The 14,874-nt window shown below is 39.9% G+C and overlaps 1 protein-coding gene across 2 annotated transcripts in view; it reads left to right on the plus strand.

Moving 5' to 3' along the window:
• Positions 1-14,874, plus strand: part of TTC39A (tetratricopeptide repeat domain 39A) — a 49,155-nt gene that overhangs the window by 25,404 nt on the left and 8,877 nt on the right. For both annotated transcript variants that reach the window (XM_048946257.1, XM_048946259.1), the window contains exons 9-17: positions 2,502-2,610; positions 3,259-3,326; positions 3,457-3,516; positions 4,257-4,418; positions 6,084-6,175; positions 7,173-7,293; positions 8,850-8,961; positions 10,707-10,821; positions 11,497-11,613. In XM_048946257.1, coding sequence (XP_048802214.1) covers positions 2,502-2,610; positions 3,259-3,326; positions 3,457-3,516; positions 4,257-4,418; positions 6,084-6,175; positions 7,173-7,293; positions 8,850-8,961; positions 10,707-10,821; positions 11,497-11,613 — 956 coding nt within the window. The remainder of the gene's footprint in view (positions 1-2,501; positions 2,611-3,258; positions 3,327-3,456; positions 3,517-4,256; positions 4,419-6,083; positions 6,176-7,172; positions 7,294-8,849; positions 8,962-10,706; positions 10,822-11,496; positions 11,614-14,874) is intronic.

The raw sequence follows: 14,874 nt of genomic DNA on the forward strand, positions 1-14,874 counted from the left end.
ATAGAAAGACGAGGAGGTTTGTACTGGACCGTGGCATTTGTCTGCAAGCAAAGTGTGTTGCTTCCTGCTCTGTATTAGACCTTATGCTCTGTGGAGTAGCCTCCATCTTGTGTTAATTTCATTTGAGTATTTTAGAGAAATTATTAACACTTGTTGGCTTGACATCTCTTTGATATTGTAGCAGTATGTCCTGTAATAGACTGTTTGGAAGCACGTCCTGGTATTTTGGCATTGCTCCCGTCACCGGCGGCATAGGTGTGGGAGTTATTTATGGCTGTTAAAAGGTACTTCCTTACAATTACACGTAATGTACTTGCTTAGTGACTGGCACCAGCGAGTATAGTTTGTTTAGACAGTAACTCTTTAGGCTCAAGTAGCAGACTGGGCATGGAGATCCTCAGCTGATCCCTGCTGAGGATCGGATGGGTGTCGCAACATTGTCCAACTCACAACTCCTTTTAGGTTTTCTGCCTAATCTCCATTGGCCCCTTCTGGAGGAGATGTGTTCAGTGAGGTGATTCAGAGAGCCTGACAGGCATCCATGCTGAGTTGTGCCTCAGTTGAGTGTGTCCATCTCTGCCAGATGCAGAAGGAGCCAGGGCAGCCTGTCTGGGCACAGTGGCAAAATTATGCTTCTCAGTGATAGCAGTCATCGTCCCACTTTGGTTGTCCCACCACAACAGAAGCAGTTTGCAAGGATTTGGGAAAGAGAAGCAGCTTTGTTCAAGCCTTCTCTGCAAGAAAGTATTGCAATACTATAAGAACTACTTCTCGATTTCTTATTTTGCAGACTGTGTTTTCTGATTATATTATTAATTTAATGTAGAAAGTTTGGGGTGTTCACATATCAGAGTAAAGAGTAAGCATTCTTTAATTGCTTGTGCAGGACAAAATAGGACTTTACACATGATGCTTGGTGAGCTCCCCCAGTCCTGTGTAACCCTTCAGTTTAAGAATTTAGGCTGATACATGCCAGATTTTGGCTATCTTTTCTTTAGAATAGGCACTTTCTTAATGCATTTACATCACAGTTCCGGCTTTCATAGTTGCAGTCCCACACAGATGGGTATGGGCTGCATTTCTTATATCATACAGAAGTTACCTAACCCTGGGGGGCAGGGTACTGTTGTCTGTAAAGACTGAGTGGAATATCCAGCCTGAAGGACTTTGGAAATCTACTTTAAAGTTATATTTTTTTCCCGACAAACTTCATTCTGCAGAGTGCTTTGTCTTCCACCTTGTCGTTCTGCAGTGCTACTTTTTTTTTTGAGAAATCCAAGTGTTTGTTGTTTTCATCTGAGCAGTTGGAAGAAGTTGAGCGTATTGTATTTTGCAGAGGTTTTGTATCAATCAAACTTCTGCTTTTAGCAGAAAATGAAGTTGGCTTCATTTGCTGAGTGCTTGCTTTCCAGAAAGCCATTGATTTTCAGTAACGTTTTTCACATCTTTTAATTTCTTCTGAAGTGACATACAAGTCAATATTCTCATTATTTGTACCCAGGCTGGATGTGATACTAACTCACCCGCAGATGTTTGTGACAGTGGTACCTTTTCCCTCAATAGTCATTAATGGCATAAATTAAGATTTATTAAAACTCAGTATAACTGTGTTTACATTTAGAAAAAATTAGCCACACTAGTTAAGTGAAAGCATTTGTATGGTGAAAATTGGAATATGATTGCAGGCCTCAGGGTTTATACCGTAAAGATAGAAGTCGGGCAGTGTAACACCTTTCCATTGGTAAGGACACATGAAAGATGAAAATCAGTGCTGAGATCGTGCTGTGAGTGCTCTCTGTGATACCTTCATCAAGGGCTCCAAAAGACATCCCTCGGGGTCCCTATTTATAGTGTTTGAATTGGATATCTTTGTAGTGGCGTACAGCACATTCCAGTAATTTTCCACTGCAGCCATAGTGCACCTTTCTAAACTGCATTTTCCCTGCTGCAGAGTGACCATCATACTACGCATGTTTACTAGAAAGCAAATCTCATAGTTAATGTTTGCATATTTATAATATTGCTCTTGATATCGTGGAAGCTGTCCTGGAATGTGCTGCTAAATGCTGCTGCCTGTGGAGCTTGAAACCTTTGTGCTCACTTGGAATATGAATACAGCTTTACAATTGATGGCCTTAGTTCTTCCCAAAGAGAACTGAAACATTCTTCATCTTCCACCCATGATAGTGGTCCAGCAGCCCTGTTTCATTTGTTAATGTGCTTACTGACATCCTTCAGCACTGTTATCCTTTGCCCTCCTAGTTGCAGATTTTTTATTTCCTTGGTATCTTTCTCAGAGATTAAGCATTAAGTCCTTGAAAAGCTGTTAGATGATTCCATGTGTTTGTGTCTCCGATTGCTATGTAAACTATTTGCATCAGTGTATTTTGGAAATTTGGTGAGTGAGCAATCTACAAATGACACTGCGGGAGTTAACAAACTACCAAAAGGTGACTTTGATTCTTTTCCAATCCTTTGTTGTCTTTACTCTGTCTGCACAGGAGCGTGGTCTGCTGCAGCTTCAAGAAGGAGCATCCTCATACAGCTTTAGGTCGGTGCTGTGTACCATGCTGTTGCTTTGCTATCATACTTTCATGACCTTTGTGTTAGGTAAGATTGCTTATAATATCTCTTGGGTTTGATGAGTTCTTATGGGAGATGGGGGGGGAAAAAGATGATTTCATCACCTATATGTTGGTGTAATGTTTGTTCATAATCAGATTAAATGTGCATTGTTTGTGGGTGGCTTTACAATAGTGTTTGTACCTGAAGAGAGTATCTTAATCTTCAAGATGGAGGTTTGTTTAATGCATAAGATGGGAGAAAATTGGGCTAAGAAAAGAAGTCAGGAGAGCTAAATCTGTCTTCTGTGGAAGTTTGGAATTTGGGAGATCACAGTCAGAACTATAACTGAGATTACTTTCCTAAATACTTTGATCATGTTTATATATCGTCTTTGTCTTTTTTGGGAGATGGTAACTTCTAACTGAGAGAGCACACTTCCCAGTTAGCTACTATTAGAAGTTTTTGAAAAGGTATTGGTCTACACACTTTCAATTCATTAAGCACAGTTGTTTGGATCTTCCTGCTTGCTGGCTTAGTGAAACACTGACCTGTATTCACACCTGATTTATGAGATAGAGGAACTTCTGTGTTGGCCAGATGAAGATGGCTATCAGTACCTTGCTTTCCTGTTTTGTCTTGTTGGGTTTTTTTCTACTTATTATTTTTTATCACTTGCATTTTTATGCACTCTAGGGACAGGAAAAGGAAATGTTGAGGAGGCAGAAAGGCTACTTAAACCTTACTTGGCTCGCTATCCAAAGGTAAACTGAATCATAATTCAGATTGGTGTGATTGCTTGATGTTTCCCTGCCAAATAGCTAAGATATAGACTGTATAGTCAGCTTGAAAACTGTTAAAGAATACTTGTATTTTTATTATTATTTATTACAGGGAGCCATATTCCTGTTTTTTGCAGGCAGGATAGAAACACTGAAGGGTAATATTGATGCGGTAAGTAATAAGTAATCCATTTGCTCTTGAGAAAATAAGCCTCAAAAGCTTCAGAAAAACTCCTCCAGGAACAGTGTTTCCTTCTTGTTTTATGTTTCCTGTAGCTTTGGCCTGTATGAATTTATAGTTCATAAATTACAAGTCAGAAGTTTGAGAACTATTTTGACCAGCTTGTTGGACCAGCTTTTGTCACTACCCTTGATTGTGGTGATAACCTCATCTACAAATATCAGTGACACAGCTTCCTCATTATCCTTCATATCCTGAAGCAAGTCATACCTTTAGTAACATCTCATGATAATATTTTGCCTTCAGCCTGAATGGAGACTCAGTCATACAAAGCTTGGAGAATGCACGTCCAAAATATTCCAAGGCTGAGTATCAGCTGATTGCAGTGCTATTGCTCCTTTGGAGCTATGACAGTAAATGTTAGCTGCACATCTGTCCTCTGATTTTACTTTCCCAATTTCCCTAGGGACTAACATTCATTTTGCCTGTATGTAGGACTGACTATACAATCCAAGAATGGGAAGCTCTGTGGCAGGGATAAATTTGCTAAACCCAGGTTGACTGTGGAGTCAAGGATCTCTTACATGAAGCCACCAGATATGATCTTGGGGAATGCTGGGTTGTTTTTAATTAGAAAGTTGCAGGAGCAACTATGAAAGCAGATCATGGCAAGCCAGGTTCTATTACATACACATGTGATTAAGGCAGTATCTGGAAATCTCTCTGTTCAGGCAGTTAATAGGTATGAAGAGTGCTGTGAGGCTCAGCAATACTGGAAGCAGTTTCATCACATGTGTTACTGGGAGCTCATGTGGTGCTTCACCTACAAGCGCCAGTGGAAGATGGCCTTCTTTTATGCAGATCTGCTAAGCAAAGAAAACACCTGGTCAAAGGTAAGTTAAGCAGAACGAGGACAAAGTGTTGAGTGGCACACATAGGGCCCTGTAGTATCCCCTAACTCTTAATCAGATAGAGCTGGCTTTCTGTAGCTTTGAGCTGGCTGAAAACGGTAAAACACATTCTGATCTATTGTGGCTTATAAAGCAAAGTGAAGTGTGAGCATTCAAACCAGTGCAGATTGTGGGCAAGCAAAAATCTTTTGAGCCCCATTTGTAGATGAACAACCTGCTAAATATGTTCTGCTGTGTATTGACTGTTCATTTCGTCAGCACACAGCAGTTAGTGGCAAGCTGCCATTTCTCTCATTGCTTTATGGATATAAGTTCTGTTGGTGATAAGTGAGGCTCACCATGATGGTGCCTTTCTGATAATAAATGTGATCAGAAGATGTGCTGTGCTGTGTGCACGTGGAAAGAAGAACTTCTCAGGTTAGAACCTTAATAGCTTTTCCTCACCCTTCACCTGAGCCTTGGGGAAATCTGTCAGAAGAGTTTTAATTCTGTTAGGTGGGTGCTGAGGTTAACTGGAGTTCACTGGTTTGTTTCTCTTCAGTGTGATCATGCTGTGTGTATGGGAGGCATATCACTGTTTTGTTTTTTCTACTACATACATTGCATGTATTGACCAAATACAGCCACATGTGAGCTGGGGTCTGAACAGCCAGATGAGGGCAGCTCACACAGTGCTCCCAGCTGGGTAAAATCTGCAGCAAGGACTCCTTTTGCCCCTGAGAATTCCAGCAGTGCTCTGAGCCAGATGCAATGGCCTGAATAGCTCCCACAGGTCTGTTCCTTAGTAGAGGAGCAACGCTTGACCAGAAGCTCAGATATCCTGAAACACTGTATGATTAGTATTAATGTGTGTCCTTTTAAACTGTGTATAGATTTTGGTCGTATATTGCAGGGGCCTTAGGGCAGCAGAGAAAGTGCTCCTGTTAATAGGAGCAAAATAATAAATACATGAACGAAGTGAATGATGGTCATGTAAATGGACTCTTAGATCCTGATGTAAATAAATAGTTCAAGATTTCCTAAAAACTCCTGAAACTAATGGTTATTAAATCTCCACAAAGCAATACTCAAAACTCACAATGGTTATTCTTGGATATGCCATTCCATATGCTGTAACATCCTGTGTGCTGCTTTGCCTTCTGCAGTTGCTCAGAAATCTCTGTGAAATCGGTACATTTCATAATCTGAAACAATGGAACAACTTAAAAACTCCTGTGCTTTTTCTAGAACTTTAATACTTGAGATATGATACAAAGTTGTGACCGATGCACAGACTACATGTTTTCTGTTGGTTTTTTCCTCTAAGTGTGACATTTTCTTAAGTTTTCTAGTGTGTATTTTTGAGAGTAATAAGATAATTTACACATGATACAAAATAATTTACAGCATGATATTCAGTTGTACGCTTGTTCATGGTATGCAAACATAAACTGATATGAAGAAAACAAAGACATGCGTAATTAGCAAAAAAAATATTACTCTGCTTTCTAAAATACTTATCTCCTGCTTAAAATTTTTAAGATTATTTCTGTTTGTGAGCAAAAGCAGCACCTTCTTCCTCTTTGTTGCTGTTTTGTTCTGTGTATCAATAGTGGTGATTGCTGTAGCTTCATTTTCCTGTACAGATATCCTTGATTGCATTTGCAGGCTACCTATATTTACATGAAAGCTGCTTATCTCAGCATGTTCGGGCCAGATGACTGCAGTCCTTTTGGAGACAACGAAGTTGAATTATTTAGGTAAAATTCGCTAACTACCAATTGCAAGAGTTTTGTATCAAATCCCAGTGTTTGGGGAAGAGAGGTAAAATTATTCATAATGCAGTTTGGAAGATCTGCACAAAGAACATTGGAATTGGTAAGAAATTGCAGAATGAAACTTTACCTTCAGACTGAAGGAGACCTTGAAATGGAGGCAGCAGATTTCTGCTGGCCTGGGAGTGCTTTAGAGACAGGATGTTACTTTTATCAGCCATGCAGTGGCTGCTGTATTTGTATGTAGCATTCACATTCTTTCCAGTTGTTTCCTTAATCAAAGTGGCATGTAAGATGAGAAGGGCTTCAAGGGATTATGCTGCAAGATGGATGCCTTCTGTAGCAGTTAATGGAGACAATTTGATTTAGGGATTTTGAGTCTGAGAGAAATATGAAATGGTATCCACTTGCATATGTAACTTTCATTATTGACACAGGATCCTAACCTAATTGTAATGAGCAAGCACAAAAAAGCCTGACTGTTGCTGGGCCAAACAAAACCAACTACTTTGTTTTTGGAGTCTATTTCTGTAAAATTTAAATAACACTCATGCTCACAACATATTGATTCTTCTCAGATGTTCCATATCGTAAATAATCATTACAGGCAGATTTCATTGGTTTTCACTGGGATCCATTGCAAAGGGAATCAGTTTTGGTCTTTGGGAAAGCAAGAGCCAGCTTGCCTCTTTCTCACTCTGTGTCCCTTTAAAGTTAGGCACATCGTCATCTAATTCTTTTGGATGGGGAAGAGTTCCTTTCTCTGCTTGATAGAAATGGAAGCCCAAAGAAATATATGCATGCCCTGCATAAATAGCTTTTGTGAATATGTATTGCTCTGCTTCCCCAGAGATAACAATAGCTCAGTGTGTAACATCTTTTCTAAGTTCTTTGACTTCATTTATTTATTTTTAAATATGGATGCCATTATCCCAGATGTTCCTGAAGGAAAAATCCCTTACATTTCCTTTTAAACTTTCAGAATTGTTCCCAGCTTGAAACTGAAAATCGCAGGGAAATCACTGCCTACAGAAAAGTTTGCCATTCGGAAAGCTAGACGGTATCTTTCTTCAAACCCCGTTCCTTTACCTGTTCCACCTTTGGTAAGCTAGAAACCTTTCCTCCCCTCACTCGTATTTAGGCTTTTATTTTCTTAATGGAAGGAAAACCAGGGTAATAGGAATAGTATCTTTCCATGTTTCTAAGGTAAAACCTCTGCAGGAGGCTGGAATGTTCCCAAAACAAAGCCAAATGAATGCAAGGAATGCTGTAAAACTGGGGCAGGCAGCAGCCACAAGGAACTGAGCCAGTTGTTTGTGACACGTAAATGTGTTGCATGTGTAACTCATTATTCCAGCTATAGACTAACATGCTCCGAACAGCTTTCTTTTAATTACCTTTTGAGGAACTTTGCCCTGGGTTTCTTCTGTCACGTGTCATTTATTGACACTACTAAAAGAAGACTAAGTGAGGAAAAAATGAAGAAAACAATGCAAGAACTGGGCACTCCATGTAAGCATCTACTTATGTGCCCCTGAGCGTTTGCACTGTGGTGCCTCCAAAGCACCTCGGTGATGGGATGAAGCATGGACATGTGTCCATATTGGCTCCAGAGAGCTGCTCTGCATTGTTAGTTGTTTATGGTGGTGGTTTCTTTGGTGTTTTTTGTAGTGTTGCCCAGTTCCCTTTGGCCAGGTAGGATCAGCTGCATAAGGCTCCACCCATTGCCTGGTTCACACGGTGCTTATAAAATCTCTCTGTAAATACCAAATAAAAGAACATAAAACATAAAAAGAACAGAAAAGATTTGCCAAGTGCTGAGGAGTTGCCTTTTTCAGTGCTGTGTGCTGCTTTATTTGAGAAACAGATGAATAATTAGTAAATAGTCTTTAAGAGAATGTCTGAGCAGGGAGAGCCTGTTGGAGATACCAGTGAGTAATCGTTTCTCAGCCCACCAGCTGGATATGTGACACAGTGCTTCCTGAAGAAATACAGTCTCCTGAAGATAAGTTACAGCATAATGTGGGTATTCACTAGAGGCCGCTTTCCACCAACTCATAAGACTTAAGATGAGAGGAAATAAATAGGTGACATTCATTTGTCTCTCAGGTTTCAGAGACCGTAGAGAGTGAAGAACTGTATGCACCTGGGGTTTATTTGGGCTGTTCTAATGGGATTTTAGTAGAACAGTTCTGTCCTAAAGGCTTTCCTTGGGCGTCCTTGTGGGAACACAGCAGTCTGTTTCTGCTGCAGTTGCATATCTGATGCAGCAGATGTCACAGCTGAACAGTTAAAGATATGCTGAGGTTGTGGAATAGGGTGCAGAATCCCATTTCTAGAATTTTTCTTTACGTTGCGAAGGGACTTGCTAAAGGAGAAAGGGCTTAACCTCAGTTATTTAGTCTAGAAGAAGTATAGCTTGAGTAGTTCTGCAATATTCCTTGGTATTGAGTACAATCAATGGCTCTTTAGTTGTTTTCCAGTACTGGTCCGCTCTGAAAACCAGGAGAATGTTTGCAATGGCACTATGTTATAACAAACTGAGATTTTGGTTATGGAATCTGTAACTTTTTCATAATACAGAGATAACGGAAATAATTGATAGTCGTTTTTAGCCAGTGATATCATTAACAATGCAGTCTTCTCTCCCTGATCCTAGGAGATGATGTATATCTGGAATGGCTATGCCGTAATTGGACAATGTCCCAATTTAACAGAAGGCATGTTAGAGACTTTAATCGAAGCAGAAGAAGCATTGGCAAGAAGTTCAGGTAATCAGTGACACGGTTTAATCAGGTATTTTACACTGCAATAGCTAAAGATATTATCTGTGAATAAAGAGAGACACTTGTTAGTAAAGTTAATCTGATCACATGAGGAAGGCAGATTATGAAACCATGAACTGTTAATGCAGACAGGAGTAAATTTCCTCTTTGGTCATAGATCATACTAGCACTGTCACTGATAGTACTAGCAAGCTATTTTCCATCCACAGATGTATATTAGGAATAGTTCATGACATATTGAAGGACTGTTTATTTTGCTAGATCAAAATCAGTGTATGAACTGACGATTACTTAGATCATTAAAGTTTTTTATTCTTAGATACCGTATTTCAGTTCTGAAAGATAAATAGAGGTGAGTGTCTGCCTTTGGTTCCAAAAGTGCTGTCAGCTTACAGCATGACCTTGGAGGGCTGAATGTCATTCGTGTGTCAGAAGCTGGGACATGAGGGATGGGCTCCCTTTGCACAATAAAGGAACATAAGAAAGGAGATAATATTGAACTACAATGTCACTCAGTTAGTTACCGATTTATTTCTTGCCAGTATTTCCCAGCACCTATGGAATTGCAGCCACAGCTTTTCTCATAGTTTCCCCTTAGATAAATATTTGATCTTATGTATTTCCTGTAAAAGGATTTGGCCCACCTTTACAATGGAATATGGGTTAAGTCACTGCATTGCAGTGTTTTCTAGGACCTTGGTGCATTGTTACACAAGTACTCTTTCAGAAAGAGTTGCTTGACAGAATGGCTAAAGCTTTCTCCTTCTTAATTATTTGAGGACAGAAAAATATTTCCCATGAAAGTGACATCTTGTTAAAAGCAATTTGTCTGTCTCACCTCATCACACAGTTTGCAACGTTATTTGGGATAAGTGAATAATTTCTTCTTTCCTAACTGGTAAATAGTGAGTACAGCTGACTTTGCAGGGATTTGTGGAGGCTGATTGACATCTGTAAAATGCTATGAGGACATATAATTGAAAAGGGTGAAATATTGTAAACATATCAGCAATGTGAAGTGTTACTTGTTACAAATAATGGTCAGCTGTTTCCAGGCATCATGCTTCTCTTGAGCTTTCCTGATGGTGTTTGAGGCTAAACTACAGACTTTTCAAATATTTTCTTTCTTATTTCTGGATTCCTAATTCAAGAATCTGCCACTGTGAAATCTTCAACTTGCAAATGTGCTCCTGACAGTATTACATGGATAAGATGTGGAAATAATTCTGTTAGTGGAAATTCAGATCTGCATTTCCAGGTGTTGTACGCAGTTGAGCCTAGGATCAGTCCCTAAGTGTTTTTTTAATGCAACTGGGGGCAGTTTGAAGGCTGTATTATAAGTAGAGGAGATACTTCCATGTGAACATAGAATCATTAAGGATGGCGTAGTCTTAAGGAGTGCAGCAATTCCATGCAGAATGTGTCAGGATTTTGTCAACTGGGGTGACAGAGGAAGAACTGGGTAAAGGACCACTGTAATAGAAACAGGGTGAAATTCAGCACAAGATGCAGTGCCATTAGTCAGATTTCTTGTTAGCTGATATTTCGTTGTACAAGTTGGTGATAGCATGAAGCTACCCTGAATGAACTTAATGGGTCAGTTAGTTTCTTCTGCCCTGCGTTCCAGTAAATAGATTTTATAATACTTTCCTACGTACAGGAACACTTTTACACAAGTCTGTACTGCTCTAAAATGTTTTCTAAAATATGTCATTTACTTCATCTTACAGCTACAGAATTGCTAGCAGATGACCAGTGTGTGATAAAACTGCTAAAGGGTTTATGCCTGAAGCATTTGGGCAAAATCTCAGAGGCAGAAGGCCATTTTAATTACATCTACTTAAAGTAAGTTGTCTACCTGGCATGCTCTTGAATTTCTCAGTACCTGCTCGTTTCAAGTAAGAGCAGGTGCAACCTTGATGTGAATAGAGAGGACAACAGATTCTTTAGTATTTATTTCACTTGTTTCAATATCCAAGGGCTCACAGTTTTAATTGCCAGTGTTGTTAGCCATATAAGGAGGAAGAATTGCAATTCTGCACTTCTCACTGATACTTTCTTCTCTTTGGGAACTACACACACATACAGTTTTTGTGACACCGCTGTTTTTTCCTCCCTTTCCTCTTAGCAGTCAGAAGTTATGCCTAAAGAACCAAACAGTCTCCAGAGATGATTGGCAATGTGATTGTATTTGGAACCCCTGTATGTTGTGAATGGGATCTCTTTCTCAGTTCACACAGTGCTTATAATATTATCACCTTTTTTAAAATTTCCCCTATAATAAATGCCAATAATTTTTAATCCCAGGAAATAACACATTGTGTATGATGGTTATGGTAAAGTACACCATTTAATAACCCAGAAGGTAGCATTGGACAGAGAGCACAACAAATGTTGTAATAAAGATTGATTGCTCCTCCTGATCTTAGCTAATCTCCTATTTATTTTCGCTTGGAGCTGTTAAGTGAGTGAAACAGTAATTCATTTCAAGATCTTGAGGCTATTTCTTTTCCTATGCAGTGAGAAGAAGATAAAATACGACCATTATCTAATTCCAAATGCCTTGCTGGAGCTTGCATTGCTGTATCTGGACCAGGACAGGAGAGAAGAAGCAATAAAACTACTAGAAAGAGCAAAGTAAGCAAGTTAAAAGCCTGGTCTGGTGGGTCAGTATGGTGTGTTAGTGATGAGTAGGAAGCAGAAACATTAATGCTATAGAAACTTTTGTTTATTCAGTGGAAGCACACATGCCCTAATTTGGCTGGGACCTTCTCAGGTAGTAGACAGTATCTGATAGCTCAGTCTGTGAGTTACCCATCCATTCTGATAAGAGCAAAAATAATTTTGAGGATGTTAATATGAGTGTTAAGGACTTCCATAAGAAATAATCTATGTGTAACAAGGTGTAATTTTCTTTGTAATGTGTTTACTTATTCATAAAAAATGTATTAAATGAAATCACAGCTCTATGTTAAGACTGAAAAACTATTCAGATTGGTGGCTAACAGTGCTGGGCTTTTTCCTGGGTGAAATACATTTAAGAAAATGTTTCAGTGTGCATTTAGTATCTTTGCATTTTCATCTTCACGAGGCAGCTGGAACACCTGCTGTTGGCACATTTGTCGTGATTGATTTTTCTATCGAAGCAGGTTTATCAGGAATTGTTGGACTTGATCTTGTACGTTCTTGGTTATAAACCTAACGAATCTAGTTTTGCCTCTGTCCCAGTCTTCTATGCTTTACTGAGCCAAAATTGCTATCTGGGGAAAAGAAAGAAAAAGAAAAGAGGAAAAAAAGAAAGACATTCCAAACCAAACAACCGTAGTCTCCTTCAGGCATCTTGCAGCAGGGCAGTTCACCTCTCCGCCTGGATGCTGAACGAGTCCAGATGGCTGCACGTTTCCAAGCACAGTCACGCCAGCCACTGCTGCAGGTGTGCAGCTGCAAAGCTGATCTCTGGCCCCATCTTCCAAAAGTCGAGGGAGGCTTTGTGTCGGTCTCTTATCCGAGTCAGTCCACTAAGAGTGGTGAATTAGCCTGCTGAAGGCGATGCCAAAAGTCTGTCAGCACAGAAATTACAATACTGCAATCCTTAATCCCCTGTGCTTGTGAGCCTGGTTCTCTGTAGACTCATGGAAGATAGTAAGGGCAGCAAAAATTCTGTTCGTAAAACGCAATGGAAATTGTTTTAGTCAGTTTCATGTTCCTCAAAATGCACCTTGCCTCAAGCCATATTTGAATACAGATTATTCAAATCTTAAAAAGAGGTCCAGAAATTAACATTACAGGGCTTCTCGTTCTGTCCAGTACTGCTGTCAGTTCCCACTCAGCCTTTTTCACCTGGCAGCTTGTGTGGCTCAGGTCACAGTCTTCTCAAGGGAAGAAGTTTGGCATACAGGAGAGCTCAGCAGATCACAGCTTTTAAAAATTTGTGTGTGAAAAGCTAATGCTCAGGCTTGTGGCACTCCGAGAACTCACAGGAACTGTAACAGTAAGAAAAAAAGAAAGGTCTTAGAATCTCAGACTCATTGAGGGTGGAAAAGGCCTCCAAGATCACCAAATCCAAACCCAACTCACCCCACCAAGCCCACTGGCCGTGTTTCTCAGTGCCACATCCCTACAGTTCTCCAACACCTCTGGGGACAGTGACCCCATGCAGCTGCTAAGTTACCGCCTGTAGCTGCTACGTCCCCAATCAGAACATGCACAAATGTTTTATGAGCCCTCAGCTAAAAATGCTGAATGTCTTTCCAGCCACTAGAGGGAGAATGCGTTGTCTGTGGTGGGTTTCAGAATTGCAAAACTGTGTTCACTGTCGGCAGGAGTGGAAATGAGTGCTCTGCTTGTGTGTGACGCTTGATTTGCTTGACCTAAATCTACATGCTGCTGCTGGCTTAAATGTGTCAACTCTAGGAGAAAGAGCAAAATGAGATGATAAGCAGTTTTGGCTTGATCATGCATGGAAATATTTATATTTGTATCACCACAAGCTACAAGCAGCAATATCAGCCTGCTGATGAGAAATACAAGAAGCATTCTTTAATATCTGCGTGACAAAATCTAGCTAATTTTTGGTAGAAACTCCAGAGTGTTTCAGATCAGCATACAGCACAACCCGTTCATTTCCTCTTCTCAGTCAGCCCCTTGAGTGCTGCATGCATAAAATTATAAGTGGGGATAGGATGGGCAAGGAGTGCCTTGTACTTGCTGAGAGGCTGCTGTAGTGGCAGATGCTTGCCTCCATGCTTCATTTGAATTGTGAATTTTGAGCTGGAGTGTTTTTAAGATTATACAGACTGCTTAATGTGTGATGTGATGTTTCTGTAAAGATGACAAATATCTGCTAAAAGAAAATTACCCTGCTAATTTTCTTATCCTCTTTGGTATTTGGATTCTGTATCCATCCTGCAAGAGCTGAAATGCTAATTCCTAGTAAGTAGGATCTGCATTTTCTATGTTTTTTTTCCATGAAAATACAGATTCTTCTAATGTGTCTGTGGCTCTTCAGGATATGACTTAGCCACAGGAGACAGCAGGCAGGCAGCACTGCTGAGTCGGCTGCTGGATGTTTGTGGGGAGAAGTCCTGCCAGTCTTCCTCTGGGCTGGCAAATTGCTCTTCAAAAGCAGATATGAACTCTCTTGTGTACCCATTTTCCAAGCTTCTAGGGCAGCAAAGTGCCTGGCTTTGTTTCCTACACACAGTCCTCATCCGTGATAAGGTGGTGATGGGGCTCTTCCCTCAGATGAGGAGGGCTTGCGAAGGTCTGTCTGTCCTTAAGAGTGCTTTGTAGGCAGCACAGGGGAAGGTGTAAGTACCACCTCACAATAGGCTTCAGGTCTTCTCCTGAACAACGTGCCTGAGAGTTGCTTCAAGGCTGAGCATCAGCCCATCTCCGTGTCTTTGGAACACACAACTTTTTCTCCCTGCATGTTAGTTCTAATCCATTTATTTTATTGTGATTTGGCAAGCAAGTTTTAACTTTTTCGGCTACTTTTAACTTCTAAACTTTTAAAAACTTTAAAAAAAAATCTGTTCAAATTTGTCAGTTGTACTTTGGGACGACTAATAAAAAACTAATTTCTGAATGTAAGCTGAGTAGATGTTATGTATATTTAATGTTTTCAAATATTTTTATTGAGTAGAACAAATCCAGTTCTTATTAAGCTGTATTTTCTGGTAATTGCCAGACAGTAGAACTACAAATAAAGAACAAAGAGCTGCATTGTCTGGCTAGCAGCACATGCCATGTATTTTACAGTAAGCAACAAAAGAGCTTATGAAGGAAGGCGTTCTGCTGTCTACAGTTGTTTTGCTTAGAGCAGTAATGTAAAGATAACTTGAAAATGTTTAAAAATATATATATATATTCATCAGAGTTGATCTGCTTTTGTTTTAG

This window comes from Lagopus muta, chromosome 5 (genome assembly GCF_023343835.1).
Source record: "Lagopus muta isolate bLagMut1 chromosome 5, bLagMut1 primary, whole genome shotgun sequence".
In the NCBI taxonomy this organism is placed as follows: Eukaryota; Metazoa; Chordata; class Aves; order Galliformes; family Phasianidae; genus Lagopus; species Lagopus muta.